Consider the following 17,146-nt stretch of genomic DNA (forward strand, 5'->3'; position numbering starts at 1 on the left):
CCACCATACCTGGCTAATTTTTTTTTTTTTTTTTTTTTTTTTTTTGGGAGAGATGGTTTTTCAGGCTGTTATTGAACTCCTGGCCTCAAGCAATCCTCCCACCTTGGCCTGCTAAGGTGCTGGGATTACAGGCGTGAGGCACTGCACCTGGCCAAAAAGTTTTTATCGGGTTGCTGATGGCCACAGAAGCTACAAGCCAGTATGTGGATGGGTGTCTGTCTGCATATTTTCCTTTGAAAAGGGGTAAAAAAAATCTTCAAAAATGTAAATAAGGCTGGGTGCAGTGGCTCACACCTGTAATCCCAGCACTTTGGGAGGCTGAGGTGGGTGGATCACAAGGTCAGGAGTTCGAGATCAGCCTGGCCAACATGGTGAAACCCCGTCTCTACTAAAAATACAAAAATTAGCCGGGCGTGGTGGTGCTCGCCTGTAGTCCCAGCTACTCGGGAGGCTGAGGCAGAAGAATCGCTTGAACCTGGAAGGCAGAGGTTGCAGTGACCCAAGATCATGTGACTGCACTCTAGTCAGGGTGACAGAGTGAGACTCCATCTCAAAAAAAAAAAAAAAGTAAGTAAATATGTGTTTTGTACACCTTTATTATCTTCTTTAAAAAGAAACCAACAAAAATTACTTGATTATCCATTTATAAACCATGATTTTTAAGAGTTCATAATTTTTAAATCTCAATTTTCAATTATATTGATTCTATTAGTTATGTGATTCTTATGTAAGAGCAAGGTATTATTGTTCACCACATATGGGATAGTGAGAAAATACCATGAACTTATTATTGGACAATGAATTTACTCTGATCATTTGTCTACCTCTAATATGAGCAATTGGGGGAGAGAGAGATTGGTGGAAAAGAGGAGGGAATGAAATAATTTCCTTCTATAAAAAAGGGGAGGCCAGGCGCGGTGGCTCATGCCTGTAATCCCAGCACTTTCGGAGGCTGAGGCGGGTGGATCACGAGGTAGCAGATCGAGGCCATCCTGGCTAACGTGGTGAAACTCCGTCTCTACTAAAAATACAAAAAATTACCCAGGCGTGGTAGTGGGCTCTTGTAGTCCCAGCTACTCAGGAGGCAGAGGCAGGAGAATCACTTGAACCCAGGAGGTGGAGGTTGCAGTGAGCCGAGATCACGCCACTGCACTCCAGCCTGGGCGGCACAGCGAGACTCCATCTCAGAAAAAAAAAAAAAAGTGGGCGGGAAGACTACATCCTTAATGTTACTGAGGTATGTCTTTCCACATTAGATTGCACTTGACTTCAGAGATACTCAATATTTCTCTGCATTGCCATCAGAATTATAGAACTATTAGTGAAATGATAAAGATTACTGCATTAACCAAAAAAATTCCTTTCCCCTTTTTTGTTATTTTTCTTCTTAAATATGGGAAAAAGAGAAAACCTCTGTTGTAGCCTGACCTATGGCATCATTCCCCCATGAACTGCTATTCTGTGGCATACACAATACCTGCTGAAAAAGAGGTATTGTGAGCATTACTTAGGCCTTTTATGTATTTTCAACATTCAGAGATTAAATACATTTCTAATCAACCTCTAGAGATTCAAAAATGCTGCTACCAAAACTGTATCTGGTAGGAAGACAATTCAAAAAATTTTACTTTCCAATAAAATCAGCAAAGAGAGAAATATGTGAACAGGATATAATCACAACAATTCATCTCTGTTAATGTTTTAAAATATTTAAGATCATTCAATCTGTTTCTATACAATGGCAACCAAGAACAGATTGGAAAACAATGCAAAAGAGATTTGGCTAAGTTAAAACATACCTTTATTCTGTCAGTGAAAAGGTATTTTTTTATGACCATTTCCTGCAATTGGGGAAAGTCTCCTTTCAATTCTACTCCATAGAGTTGCACTGCTGAACTGGAAAGATAACCCTAAAATAGGAAGATACACTGTGATACAAATGAATGAACTCTTACTGGTAGGTTTATTTCTACTTGAAATTTAAAAAAATCGAGCTTTAAAAAATACAGTTTGGTCAGGCACGGTGGCTCACGCCTGTAATTCCAGCACTCTGGGAGGCCAAGGCAGGCGGATCACCTGAGGTCAGGAGTTCCAGACCATCCTGGCCAAGATGGCGAAACCCCGACTCTACTAAAAATAGAAAAAATTAGCCAGGCATGGTGGTGGGCACCTGTAATCTCCGCTACTCGGGAGGCTGAGGCAAGAGAATTGCTTGACTCCGGGAGGCAGAGGTTTCAGTGAGCAATCAAAATTGCGCCACTGAACTCCAGTCTGGGCGACAGAATGAGACTGTCTCAAAACATATAAATAAAAATAATTCAATAAAGTAAAAATAAAATGAAAGTAATATCTTGTAGTTTATCTAAAACTTACAACTTCCTGAACTGAAAAAGGCTCTTACTGATCAAGGCCTTGATTATAGTTTATTAATTCCCATTATCTAAAAGTTGCATTTTAAAAAATGGGTTTCCTTTATTTTTGCGACAGGGTGTCACTCTGCCGCCTAGGCTGGAATGCAGTGGCATAATCACAGTTCACTGCATCCTCATCTTCCCCAGGCTCAGGTGATCCTCCCACCTCAGCCTCCCAAGTAGCTGGGACCAGGAGTGTACACCACCATGCCTGGCTAATTTTTGTATTGTTTTTGGAGAGACAGAGTTTCGCCATGTTGCCCAGGTTGGTCTCGAACTCCTAGGCTCAAGTGATCCTCCAGCCTTAGCCTCCCAAAGTGCTGGGATTACAGGCATGAGCCACTGTACCTAGCCGGCCACATGTTTTAATAAGTCTACTAATGACAACCAGAAATCATATTTCAGATTTTGGTAAAACCATTTAAGAACCTAAGAAATAAATACTCACGATTTAATTTTTTTTTTTTTTTTTTTTTTTTTTTTTTTTTGAGACGGAGTCTCGCTCCGTGGCCCAGGCTGGAGTGCAGTGGCCGATCTCAGCTCACTGCAAGCTCCGCCTCCCGGGTTCACGCCGTTCTCCTGCCTCGGCCCCCCGAGTAGCCGGGACTACAGGCGCCCGCCACCTCGCCCGGCTAGTTTTTTGTACTTTTTAGTAGAGACGGGGTTTCACGGTTTCACCGTGTTAGCCAGGATGGTCTCGATCTCCTTACCTCGTGATCCACCCGTTTCGGCCTCCCAAAGTGCTGGGATTACAGGCTTGAGCCACCGTGCCCGGCCCCTCACGATTTAATTTTTAAAAGTCTACACTGAAGTGATGTTTTAGAAATAAGCATTGAAACTTAGGATCACAAAAACTTGGAGCAAGATGTGTCCTTGGATAGCATTTAGTTTGCTCATTTACAAATGAGGAACTAGAGGCCTAGAGGTGTTAAGTGGTTTGCTTATGGCCATACAGCAATATCCTAGCTCAACTAAATTTGTCAGCTTTATAAAAGCTCTTATCAACATACTATTTTAGTATAGTACCAAAAAAAGAAGCGGTTATTAGGCAGGCAATAGTGACAAAATAGCAAGTGTTACAAGAAAGAGTCATACGCTTCTGTTTTGTAGATATTCCTTAATCTGCGTTGCAGAAACAAAGAAAGGAAGTAAAGGAAAGTAGTAAAGTAGTAAAGGAAATCAGACAGCTTGTCTTTGAAATCCCAGTTGTCATCATAAACTAGAACGTAAGTGTCTACCTATGTCATATCTTATTCTTTTACTTTAATAAAGCCACGCTGTCACCTTGGATGGTGGCAGGCAAAGCTGTTGCTAGCAGAAGAAAATATTTTCCAAATGTTGATGTCTGCAAGTGAGAGGTGACAATGTGCTAGCAGCCCTCACTTGCTCTTGGTGCCTCCTCAGCCTCAGGGTCAGCTCTGGCCGCGCTCGAGAAAGCCCTTCAGCCCCGCGCTGTGCTGTGGGGGCCCCTCTCTGGGGCTGGCTGAGGCCAGAGCCGGCTCCCTCTGCTCGGGGGAAGGTGTGGAGGTAGATGCGGGGGCGTGAGTAGGGGCTGCGTGTGGCGCTCGCGGGCCAGCGCGGGTTCTAGGTGGGCGCAGGCTTGGCGGGCACCTCACTTGGCGCAGCAGCCGGCACCTGCTGGGCTTGATCCGGGACGAGCTCCCTCTGGGCTGCCAGAGTGTCCGGGTGCCGCTAAGTCCCGGGGGGAGTGCCAGTGAGAGGTGAAGCTGGCTGGGCTTCTGGCACTGGTGGAGACTTGGACAGCTTTTCTGTCTAGTTAAAGGATTGTAAATGCACCAATGTAGCAATCAGCACTCTGTGTCTAGCTAAAGGTTTGTAAATCACCAATCAGCACTCTGTCAAAATGGACCAATCAGCTCTCTGTAAAACGGACCAATCAGCTCTCTCTAAAATGTATCAATCGGCTCTCTGTAAAATGGACCAATCAGCAAGATGTGCCTGGGGCCAGATAAGGGAATAAAAGCAGGCCACCTGGGCCAGTAGCAGCAACCCTGGGGTCACTTTCCATGGTGTGGAAGCTTTGTTCTTTTACTCTGCAATAAATCTTGCTGCTGCACATTCTTTGGGTCCACACTGCCTTTATGAGCTGTAACACTCACTGCGAAGGTCTGCAGCTTCACTCCTGAGGACAGTGAGACCACAAACCCACCAGGAGGGACAAACAACTCCAGACGGGAGGAACGAACAATTCCAGATGTGCCACCTTAAGAGCTATAACACTCACTGTGAAGGTCTGCAGCTTCATTCCTGAAGCCAGCAAGACCATGAAACCCACCAGAAGGAAGAAACTCTGAACACATCCGAACGTCAGAAGGAAGAAACTCCGGACACACCATCTTTAAGAACTGTAACAGTCACCGTGAGGGTCCGTGGCTTCATACTTGAAGTCAGCAAGACCAAGAACCCACCAATTCCGGACACACAAGCTGGACAGTACCCCATAAAGGACTATGCTGGGCCTGGAGCTGATGTCAACCAAGACCTTTCCTGATACGTCAGAGAGTATAGGATGATAAATGAATTTCATTTCCATGAGGGAGAAGTAATGAGAAATAAATCCCGGAGAATTAGAAGAGTGAACATAAAATTTTGCTTGGGTATAAGCAATTGCATTCTGGACTTCTAATTCTTTCATCTATATTTCATCTATAAAGTATATTTCATGTTTTTTTCCTTAATGAAAATCATTCAGAAGTTATTTAGAAAAAATTTGTGTGATAATTTTTTACTCATCCACTCTGACTTATATTAGAGAGAACAAATATTAAGTCTGACATTTAAAAGGCCTTTAGGGAACAGCTACTTAGAAGACCGTCTCTATTTCTGTGCCCCTCATCTCCTTCTTGCTGCTGCTTTAGAGATTCTGACTTTTTCCTTCCTCTACTTCCTATGGCCTGTTGCTGCCTGGGACAGTGTCATAACTTCCATACCATCTGGCTTTCTCACCTTATCCCAGAACCAACCTCGGCAGTACTATGTATTGCTGCATAGACTGTAGACTACCAAACGTATGACTGGCTCTGGAGCTATGCTGAGTGGCAGCCCTAATCAACTTGGAATAGATTCTGGAGGGCAAGAGAGGAGTGATGTGAAAGATTCACATACACCCATAAATTGCTTTTATCCCACATAAGTTTACCTGCCACCATTTCTAGCCTCCTAATCTATCTTCTCACCCTAGTTTCTGTCATGAAATATCTGAGAGAGCCTGAGTCTGGTTTTCTTCTGATATGTAGGTAACCCAATGACTTATTATATCATGTTCTATGTAATAATAATGATTAGGAAGGAGAAAAACCTTGGTCCTAACAGAGGGTGAAAAGTAAAATGGAAGCAGGTAGGCCAATCCTTTAGAAGAGAATAAAAGGTGTGAGTAGGCCTCTGAAGTCATTCTTGGGGGTTGGGCTGTAAGCAGTGTAGTCGTTATCTCCTTAGGATCCTCATCTGCTCTATCCTCTGCAACACTGGTGCTTCTTTGGGTCACAGTCACCACCATAGTTTTGTAGCTAGACATGCCCCTTGTCATAGAGAGGGGGAAAGTCCCTCATGGTGATAAATGTTTCAGATTCATTATAGTTCTCTATAATGGGGAGGCTGGCTTGTTTACCCAGTAATTAAAAATAAGATTTTTATGGGAAGACACATCCTAATCTTTAAATTTTTATCTGTCAAACATAGCTCTTCTATACATATTTTTAACAGGATATTACAGTTATTAACTTTTTTTTTTTGAGATGTTATCTCACTTTGTTGCCCAGGATGGGGCTCACTGCACGCCTCCCATGTTCAAGCAATCTTCCCACCTTAGCCTCCCAGGTAGCTGGGACTACAGACATGTGCCACACCACACCCAGCTAATTTTTGTATTTTTATTAGAGATGGGGTCTTGCCATGTTGGCCAGGCTGGTCTCAAACTCCTGACCTCAGGTGATCCACCCACCTTAGCCTCCCAAAGTTATTAATAACTTTTTAGTGTTTCTTCTATTATTGTCCAAATCCTTTTCATTCTGTAAATTTTAACTACCTCAAATGGAAACTAGAAGTATTATTGAGAAATAGGATCTTAAATAAATCAGGGAAGTTTAATCTCAAATTATAATATTGGTACAATATATTTGTATTAGCAACATATTCCAAATTGGTAGTTAATCTTTGATAATGATATTATCTAAGATCAGTAATATAAGCACAAGATTATTTACCCAGAGGGGTAGCCCACTCTATGTAATAATCCTAAATGTAAGTGAGCAGGGAAATATACGTCTAAAGTAACAGACTAGACAAATCTATCCAGTCTGAACAAAGACAGAAGACTTTCTGTCACTAGAGAAGTTCTCTAATATGGATTGGGATGCTTCACTCGGTCAAATTATAGCCTGAATGATTTCTCAAGATTATCTATCTCTGTCTTCTGTGTCCATGCCCACCCAATAATATCTGATCACTATCTGATTTCTTAAGTAGAGTTTTTCTTTTAGACAGTCTTGCTCTGTCACCCAGGCTGGAGTACAGTGGTGTGATCTCAGCTCACTGCACCCTCCACCTCCCGGGTTCAAGCAATTCTCATGCCTCAGCCTCATGAGTAGCTGGGATTACAGATGTGTGCTGCCACACCCTGCTATTTTTTGTATTTTTAGTACAGATGGGGTTTTACCATGTTGGTCAGGCTGGTTTCAAGCTCCTGGCCTGAAGTGATCTGCCCATCTCGGCCTCCCAAGTGCTGGGATTACAGGCATGAGCCACTGCGCCCAGCCAGATGTTTTTCTTTTAAGTGACTGGGTCTCCTGTTGTCCAGGCTGGAGTGCAGTGGCTATTCACAGGCCCAGTCACACTGCACTGCAGCCCTGAACTCCTGGTCTTAAGCAGTCCTTCCACCTCAGCCTTCCAAGTAGCTGAGACTATAGGTACACACCACCATGTCCAGCTCAAGTAGATGTTTTTATGGGGAGAACATTTCAGCCTCCTTGGAAATTGTATTTCTCATTCTAAATCAATCAGTGTATGGTTTATCAATCTTTGTTCAGTATGCAGAGTATGAGTCAGTTCCTTTGTATTGTCACCTCTGTTTAGTTTCTGAATCTGCAGAGTCGCCTTTAATTAAATAGTTTCTAGATGTGAAAAACATCTCACTGCCCTACTTGACTAGGAAAAAAACAGTTTCTAGGCTGGGTGTGGTAGCCCATGCCTGTAATCCTAGCACTTTGGGAGACCAAGGTGGGTGGATCACTTGAGGTCAGGAGTTCGAGACCAGCCTGGCCAACATAGTGAAACCCCGTCTCTACTAAAAATACAAAAAAATTAGCTGGGTGTGGTGGCGGGCGCCTGTAATCCCAGCTACTTGGGAGGCTGAGGCACAACTGCTTGAACCCAGGAGGTGGAGGCTGCAGTGAGCCAAGATTGTGCCACTGCACTCCAGCCTGGGCGATAGAGGGAGACTCAGTTTCAAAGCAACAAAACAAAACAACAACAAAAAAGTTTCTAAATATATCCTAGGGGACATTAAGTGACCTATTCTCCTGAGATAATATTCGTTTACTCTCCCTAACTGCAGTATTTGGTAATAACCATGCCACAGGTTGGCCTTTTGCTTTCAGAAAACATTGAATAGCTTAGTCCAAACTTTGCATACTTATGATATGTAAGAAAAAATACACATAAAGTCGTCAGATTTGCACACCTAAGTGCCTACCTAAAGGTGCTGTCTGGTGTGAGCTGCACATCATACAGTAGTTTCTGCTCATTTTTCCTTTCTCATATAATGAATCAATAAGTCTTCATCATAAAGGAATGCACCAAGGTGAACTGTGGGTTCCGGCTGCTGCTGCATCTGGTGGAGAGAAAAACATCAAAAGAAACAAAGTACAAAGAAGTATCTTTTTATTGCTAAATAAAGTAAAATGTCAGTGGTCTATATGCTAACATTCTGAGAGCAACAAAAAGGCACAGTAAGACATTGTTTTGCTTATGCAAGTAACTGCTCTACTTTCGTTTTATTTCTGAGACCTTAGAAATATATAAAACTCTAGTTGAAAGGAATCTCATAGATCATTTTGTCTATCCTAAGTAGTATATTTTACAAATAGTTACCCAGAAAGATTTCTTCAAAGAAATTGTATTAGTTAATAATAGGGGGAAAAGTTTAATACCAGGTCTTCGGAGTCCTGCATGTCAGTGACTTACCATTAAAATATTTAACAAGTAATCTTTTCCCAGAGTGCAGTTTTCAAATAATAAAATGCTATTAAAACTTTGTGCTTATAAATAGTAGTCATTTATCAATATTAGTGGTATAGGATATACTAGCAAGTGGCTACAAAGAAATAAATGTTTGATTCCTTTTACCTTAACGGTAATAAACCACTCTGCTTGAATACCTAAAAATGTGTCTACATTTAAACAGAGAAACCTTGGTTGCTATATAAAAATCAGGTACGGATATATAAGGATCAGAAGGAAATTTAAGATAAAAAGTTGGGCCAGGTGCGGTGGCTCATGCTTGTAATCCCAGCTCTTTGGGAGGCAAAGGTGGGTGGATCATGAGGTCAGGAGATCGAGACCATCCTGACTAACATGGTGAAACCCCATCTCTACTAAAAATACAAAAAAAAATTAGCTGGGCTTTGTGGCAGGCACCTGTAGTCCCAGCTATTCAGGAGGCTGAGGTAGGAGAATGGTGTGAACTCGGGAAGCAGAGCTTGCAGTGAGCCAAGATCGTGCCATTGCACTCCAGCCTGGGCGACAGAGAGAGACTCCATCTCAAAAAAAAAAAAAAAAAAAAAAAAAAAAAGATAAAAAGTTGAAGTTTGTGGGTCAATTATTAACATATAAGGATTACTTTTCTCATTGTATATATTGTGGATTTCACAAAACTGTTTATATGCATAGCACTATTAAGAATGTGTAGATGGCTAGGCTTGGTGGCTCACGCCTGTAATCCCAGCACTATGGGAGGCCAAGGTGGGTGGATCACTAGGTCAGGAGTTTGAGACCAGCCTGACCAACATAGTGAAACCCCGTCTCTACCAAAAATACAAAAATTAGCTAGGTGTGGTGTTGGGTGCCTGTAATCCCAGCTACTTGGGAAGCTGAGGCAGGAGAATTGCTCGAACCTGGGAGGTGGGGGTTGCGGTGAGTCGAGATTGCACCATTGCACTCCAGCCTGGGCAACCAGAGCAAGACTCTGTCTCAGGAAAAAAAAAAAAAAAAAAAGAATGTGCAGAATTTAGCTCCTTTATTCAGTCATTCACAGTCTGAAAACCACACGGAGAATTGCTGTTTTCAGGTTAGTGGGTGGCAATTTTTTTAATTTTATTTTATTTTATTTTATTTTATTTATTTATTTTTTTTGAGACGGAGTCTCGCTCTGCCGCCCAGGCTGGAGTGCAGTGGCCAGATCTCAGCTCACTGCAAGCTCCGCCTCCCGGGTTCACGCCATTCTCCTGCCTCAGCCTCCCGAGTAGTTGGGACTACAGGCGCCCGCCACCGCGCCCGGCTAGTTTTCTGTATTTTTTTAGTAGAGACGGGGTTTCACCGTGTTAGCCAGGATGGTCTCGATCTCCTGACCTCGTGATCCGCCCGTCTCGACCTCCCAAAGTGCTGGGATTACAGGCTTGAGCCACCGCGCCCAGCCTTTTTTTTTTTTTTAAATAGAGATGGGGTCTTGCTATGTTCCAGGCTGGTCTTGAACTCCTAGGCTCAAATGATCCTCTCCCTTCAGCCTCCCAAAGGGCTGGGATTATAGGTATGAGCCACCACAACTGGCCAAGAAGAGATCATTAGCCTTGCTTTACAAAACAATATTCATAACAAAGGTTTCCCATTAAGGGTTAGGATTTGAAGGAACTTGAAAGAGAGGACTGCCTGGAGAAGAAACATGAGAACTTTTTTTTTTGAGATGGAGTCTCACTCTGTCACCCAGGTTGGAGTGCAGTGGTGCGATCTTGGCTCACTGCAAGCTGTGCCTCCTGGGTTCAAGTCACTCTCCTGCCTCAGCCTCCCAAGTTGCTGGGACTACAGGTGCCCGCCACCACGCCCGGCTAATTTTTTATATTTTTAGTAAAGACAGGATTTCACCGTGTTAGCCAGGATGGTCTCGATCTCCTGACCTCGTGATCCACTCACCTCAGCCTCTTACAGTGCTGGGACTACAGGTGTGAGCCACCGTGCCAGGCCAAAAATGAGAACTAATTCTAAAAATAAAGGAATAGAAGAATAAGTAAAAGTGTAAGGTGCAAATGTAGGAGAAGGAAACAAAAAAGTGAGCTTCATCCTTAATACAACTGAGGGAAATGGAACGGAGGAAAAAACAAAGACATGGATGTAGTTAGGATCACACCATTGGCCCTTCTTGGGCTTTGATTGTTTTTCCAGAGCCTGGCAAACAGGATACTCTCAAAAAATATTTTTTGAATGAATAGTACTGATGAGTCAAAGGGGTGAGGACTCAAAAGAATTGGGGACATGGTTGAAGCACTACATGAAAAACTGTTTAAAACCAAATTTAGGGCTGACTAGGCTGAAGAGACTGGGGGGTTAGGAAGAATAGGAGAACGTTTAAGAAACACTCAGAGTAAATTTAACATATTTACATTTATTTATCTCTTCATGAACTATCCTCAGTCAATGATGTCAGACATTCACTTCTCTTGCTTTATGATCTAAGTGTTGCATTATCAGACTGCACATCATGTGCATTCTGGTGTGACACCATGAGCTGAGACTTTCCCATTGCTCATGAGTGAATGCTAACTGACCTGATTTCTTAATTTTCTTTCTGTATGCTCTCTGCAGCATGGTCTCTGGAATCCCTGCTGGTGTCTGCCAGTCCTGGTGGTAGTTTCGCATAGTTGAGCTGGTTTCTGCAGCATGATATAATGCTGCGGAGGCAAACTGCGGCAATGTTCTTGCTGTTATTTTTGAGGAAAAAGGATGACTTGGCATAAGGAAAAAATTGGGCCCGCCTGCTCTCTCAAATGACTTCCATGCCTCTCTGAACTTGAGTATCTCTTCTATTACCCTAGGGATTAAGATTAAAGCAGAACCAAAATACTAAAGAAATTTTTTTTTTATGAACAGCATAATCATCTGGGGTTCTTTTGTGACTGATGAATCTGAGCTATGAATGGTTGCGCAGTTCCACTAACCTTAGTGGAAAGTATCCTGATGACAGAATAGTGGCACCACCTGTACCCTGCCATTTTAGATACATAAGTAGCGACGTCAATTCAAAAGTAGTAGACATGCAGCCGGGTACGGTGGCTCATGCCTGTAATCCTAGCACTTTGGGAGGCCGAGGCAGGTGGATCACCTGAGATCAGGAGTTCGAGACCAGCCTGGCCAACATGGTGAAACTCCGTCTCTACTAAAAATACAAAAACTAGCCAGGTGTGGTGGTTGGCACCTGTAATCCCAGCTACTCGGGAGGCTGAGGCAGGAGAATCACTTGAACCTGGAAGGCAGAGGTTGCAGTGAGCCGAGACTGTGCCACTGCACTCCAGCCTGGGTGACAAAAGCAAAACTCCATCTCAAAAAAAAGTTGTTATGCTGTATTTGTAAAAATATTATATTACTATTTTTGAAATGCTTTCAATTCTCTGCTGGATCAATCTACAAATGTAGAATCTGTGGATATGGAGAACCCACTGCACATCCTAAGCATTTACGCTATGTCATTAAAATTAAAATTTGTGGAAACTTTACTTTTGAAGGTTGTGTAGTCTCTATTTAACCATTCACTGCTACCCCGAGACAGTTAAATATAGTTATAATTGTGAAAAACTGAGAATATTGCAACAAACATTTTGACAAACATCATCTCTTTGCATCTTCGGTTATTTCCTTACTATAAATTCTTAGAAGTGCTTCAACATTTTAAAGGCTTTTCCTACATATTTGCACATTTCTTTCTGTCTTGAAGGACATCAGTTTAACAGAAATAAAAAAGAACACGAGCCTCTGGCTGGGCGTGGTGGCTCACGCCTGTAATCCCAGCACTTTGGGAGACTGAGGCGGGCGGATCAATTGAGGTCAGGAGTTTGAGGCCAGTCTGTCCAACATGGTAAAATCCTGTCTCTACTAAAATACAAAAATTAGCTGGGCATGGTGGTACATGCCTGTAATCCTAGTTGCTTGGGAGGCTGAGGCAGGAGAATTACTTGAACCCGGGAGCTGGAGGTTGCAGTGAGTTGAAACGGCTCTACTACACTCCAGCCTGGGCATGAGACTGCCTCTCAAACAAACAAACAAACAAAAAAGAACACAAGTCTCATCAAACCCTCACAACACTGATTATTATTATAAAAACAAACTTGGGCAGGGCACGGTGGCTCACCCCTGCAATCCCAGCACTTTGGGAGGCCAAGGCAGGTGGACTGCTTGAGTCCAAGGGTTTGAGACCAGCCTGGGCAACATGATGAAACCCATCTCTACAAAAAAAAATTAAAACGTAGCTGGGTGTGGTGGTGTATACCTATAGTCCCAGCTACTTGGGAGGCTGAGCTCCGTAGGAGGATCACCTGAACCTGGGAGGTCAAGGCTGCAGCAAGCCGTGATCACATGATTGCATACCAGCCTGGGCAACCAGAGTGAGATCCTATCTGAAAAACAAAAAAACAAAAAACAAAAAAAACAACTAAAAACAAAAACTAGTTGTTTTAATTTGCATTTATTTAATTACTACTGAGGTGGAACATCTCTTAACATGTAAACAGCGAATGTGTGGTAATACTATGTTGCTTGGAAAAAGATTAAAGGAAGGTGCTAATCAGCTGCCTAAAGGACAGTAGAGTTTTTCTCAAATTACGTATGTAGAGGGGAAGAGAATGGAGAAAGAAGAGCTTCTCTAAAGGGCAAAATCAATTCTTTAAAATTTCCTACTTACATCTAATTAAATATATAGGGAAAGAAAAGTCCTCAAAGCTGACAGCCTATGAATCAAACCTCACTTTTTATATCTAGTCAGGTATTCAGTCCCACCACTTTTTCTTTTGAAACCTATTTTCCCTTCATTCCCAATTCAACTATCTCATAGCCATAGTCATCATCTCACAAATGGAATACCATCACAAAGTCATAACCAGTTCCTCAATATCGGCTTCTCCCCACTATAAAATACCTTGTTCACCTAAGCTAATCTTGCTTAAACCTCACTTCTGTATCACTCCCTCTCCTTACAAATTTTTTTTTTTTTTTTTTTTTTTTTGAGACGGAGTCTCGCTTTGTCGCCCAGGCTGGAGTGCAGTGGCCGGATCTCAGCTCACTGCAAGCTCCGCCTCCCGGGTTTACGCCATTCTCCTGCCTCAGCCTCCCGAGTAGCTGGGACTACAGGCGCCCACCACCTCGCCCGGCTAGTTTTTTGTATTTTTAGTAGAGACGGGGTTTCACCATATTAGCCAGGATGGTCTCGATCTCCTGACCTCGTGATCCGCCTGTCTCGGCCTCCCAAAGTGCTGGGATTACAGGCTTGAGCCACCGCGCCCGGCCTCCTTACAAATTTTTAATTATTTTCTGTTTTTCAGTGTATCAAATCTCCAGATTTTTAAGGTCCTCCATATCACAAGTCTACTCATCCATTTTCTTAAAATTTTATTTTTAATCGATAATAATTGCATATATTTATGGGGTACAGTGTATACATTGTAGAATGATCAAATCAGGCTAACGTATTCATCATCACATATTTATTATTTCTTTGTTTTTCTTGAGACGGAGTTTCGCTCTTGTTGCTCAGGCTGGAGTGCAATGGCATGATCTCGGCTCGCTGCAACCTCTGCTTTCCTGGTTCAAGTGATTCTTCCGTTTCAACCTCTTGAGTAGCTGGGATTACAGGCGTGTGCCACCACGCCTGGCTAATTTTGTTTTTTTTCAGTAGGGACAGGGTTTCTCCATGCTTGTCAGGCTGGTATCGAACCCTCGACCTCAGGTGATCCGCCTGCCTCAGCCTCCCAAAGTGCTGGGATTACAGGCGTGAGCCACTGCACCCGGCCAGATTTATTATTTCTTTGTGTCAAGAACATTTAAAACTCACCCTCTCAACAATTCTGAAATATAGTCACATACTACATAATGACGTTTCCATCAATGACAGACTGCACACACCATGGTGGTCCCATAAGATTATAATGCCATATTTTTACTGAACCTTTTCTATGTTTAGATACACAAATACTTACTATTGTGTTACAACTGCCTACAGTATTCAGTACAGGAACATGCTGTACAGGTTTGTAGAAAGTGCAACAGGCTATACAATCTAGGTTTGTGTCAGTACTGTACATTCCATGATGCTCGCACAACAATGAAATGGCCTAACAATGCATTTCTCAGAACTTATCCTTGTTGGTAAATGATGTATGATTGTATATATCTTTTAGCAAATTTGGTGAATTACATTGATTTTCTAATGTTAAACCAACAGGACATTCCTGAAATAAACCCACTTGCTAATGATGTATTATTCTTTTCATATATCCTGGCCATTTTTAATACACAACAAATGTGATTGAGAGAAAAGTACAATTATTTTTATTCATTTAATAGAACCTATAAAAGCTCTGTAGCTACTGCTCAGCAACATGTTCAATTCTACTCAATGAAGAGGTGTTTACAATAAAGGATACAGAGAATCTCCTGTAAGTTTCTAGTAGCCTATTGTTATTTTAAGCATTTAAATATTTTCTTGATTATCTGGTTAATTTCCTTCCTGCAAACTTTAATTTTCTACCCTTTGTAACTTGATCCTTAAGAGAAACTGTATAAGCAGTTTGGAGCAGTGGCTCACACCCGCAATTCCAGTGCTTTGGGAGGCTGAGGTTGGTAAAATGATTGAGCTCAGGAGTATGAAATCACTCTGGGCAACATGGCGAAACCCTGTCACTACCAAAAAATGCAAAAATTAGCCAGGTATGATGGCACGCACCTGTAATCCCAGCTACTTGGGCTGAGGGAGGAGGCTCACTTGAGCTTGGGAAGTTGAGGCTGCAGTGAGCCCTGTGTTCACACCACTGCACTCCAGCCTGGGTGACAGAGTGAGACTCTGTCTAAAAGAAGAGGCCCAGCACGGTGGCTCACGCCTATAATCCTAGCACTTTGGGAAGCCAAGGCGAGCAGATCATTTGAGGTCAGGAGTTCGAGACCAGCCTGACCAATATGATGAAACCCTGTCTCTACTAAAAATACAAAAATTAGCCAGGCATGGGCCGGGCACAGTGGCCCATGCCTGTAATCCTAGCACTTTGGGAGGCCGAGGTGGGCGGATCACGAGGTCAGGAGATCAACGCCATCCTGGCTAATACGGTGAACCCGTCTCTACTAAAAAAATAAAAATAAATTAGCCGGGTGTAGTGGTGGGCGCCTGTAGTCCCAGCTACTTGAAAGGCTGAGGCAGGAGAATGGCGTGAACCTGGGAGGCAGAGCTGAGATCACGCCACTGCACTCCAGTCTGGGCGACAGAGCAAGATTCCCTCTCTCAGAAAAAAAAAGAAAGAAAAGGAGAGACTTTGTGTGAGTTATTGGTTTGGCGTCCTCATTTCTATTTTGCATATTCAGGAAATACTGAAAGCCTTCAGAGTAGAATTTGTTAATAGACTGCTGTTGCATTGTATTTTTTTATATGCCCTATTGGGGACCCCACTTGCAGTTCTGGTTCTCAGCTCCCCTCACTTAATGGACTGCAATCAGTCTCCTATACTTTGAAATCTAGGTCAAGAGCCCACTTCATACACATCATGAAAATAGAAGGGAAAAGATACTCTGCCAGAGGATCAGTAAAATACAGTACTGCTGTATTTTAACTGCTTTTTATCTTTTTTGGGGGGGAGAGGAACTTGTTTTTGCCTACTTTGCCCCTCAGACTTGCTTTATCTTTCTGACATTAGTGCTCATTATTTCCTAGCTTAGCTGTAAAAAGAAACATGTAGCCTCCCACCTTTGTTTTATATCCTGTTTCTTTTTTTTTTCTTGAGATGGAGTCTCACTCTATCGCCCAGGCTGGAGTGTAGGGACGCAATCATGACTCACTGCAACCTCAGCCTCCCGGGTAGCTGGGACTACAGGTGCATACCACCATGCCTGGCTATCTTTTTTTTTTTTGTATTTTTAGTAGAGACAGGGTTTCACCATGTTGGCCAGGCTGGTCTCAAACTCCTGACCTCAGGTGATCTGTCCACTTCGCCTCCCAAAGTGCCAGGATTACAGGTGTGAGCCATGGCACACAGCTATGTTGTCTAGTTTTAATAAACTCTATGAAACTCAAAACCAAAGCCATATTCAACATCTAGCGTTGTGTCTTGCTATTCCATCAAATGGTATAAAATTCAAGAAGAGTTATAATTTAAATTTAAGGTCGAGACAAATGTCATGCAAGACGTTATTTAAATGACTTAATGCCAGAGATTTAAAAATTTATTTAAAAACTATAGGAGAGGCCAGGCGCACTGGCTCACACCTGTAATCCCAGCACTTTCAGAGGCTGAGGCAGGCGGATCATCTGAGGTCAGGAATTCAAGAGCAGCCTGGCCAATATGGTGAAACCCCACCTCTACTAAAAATACAAAAATCACCCGGACTCGGTGGCATGTGCCTGTAATCCCAGCTACTCAGGGGGGCACTCCAGCCTGGGCGACACAGCGAGACTCCATCTCAAAAAACAAAACAAAACAAAACAAAACAAAACAAAAAACCTCCCCAGGAAAAAGGAAATCTAACCAGGAAAATGA

General features: G+C 42.7%; 1 protein-coding gene and 1 long non-coding RNA gene across 12 annotated transcripts in view; one reads left to right on the forward strand and one right to left on the reverse strand.

Annotated features, from left to right (window-relative positions):
* The window catches only part of LOC144330214 (uncharacterized), a 71,841-nt gene that overhangs the window by 49,349 nt on the left and 5,346 nt on the right, over nt 1–17,146 (reverse strand). For 3 of the 11 annotated variants that reach the window (XR_013396197.1, XR_013396198.1, XR_013396200.1), the window contains exon 2: nt 8,122–8,259. Coding sequence is in view for 3 of the 11 variants with exons in the window: in XM_077940898.1 (XP_077797024.1) it covers nt 8,170–8,259; nt 11,186–11,321 (226 nt within the window). In the remaining 8 variants the exon portion in view is untranslated. Of the gene's footprint in view, nt 1–1,799; nt 1,911–8,121; nt 8,260–11,185; nt 11,339–17,146 lie in introns of those variants that run through there. The other 8 variants (XR_013396199.1, XR_013396192.1, XR_013396195.1 and 5 more) reach the window with 6 other exon arrangements.
* LOC144330226 (uncharacterized) lies at nt 12,027–14,501 on the forward strand. Its single transcript, XR_013396212.1, has 2 exons — nt 12,027–12,412; nt 14,419–14,501. It is a non-coding gene; the product is annotated as an uncharacterized LOC144330226 (long non-coding RNA).

This window comes from Macaca mulatta, chromosome 7 (genome assembly GCF_049350105.2).
Source record: "Macaca mulatta isolate MMU2019108-1 chromosome 7, T2T-MMU8v2.0, whole genome shotgun sequence".
Taxonomy (NCBI): domain Eukaryota; kingdom Metazoa; phylum Chordata; class Mammalia; order Primates; family Cercopithecidae; genus Macaca; species Macaca mulatta.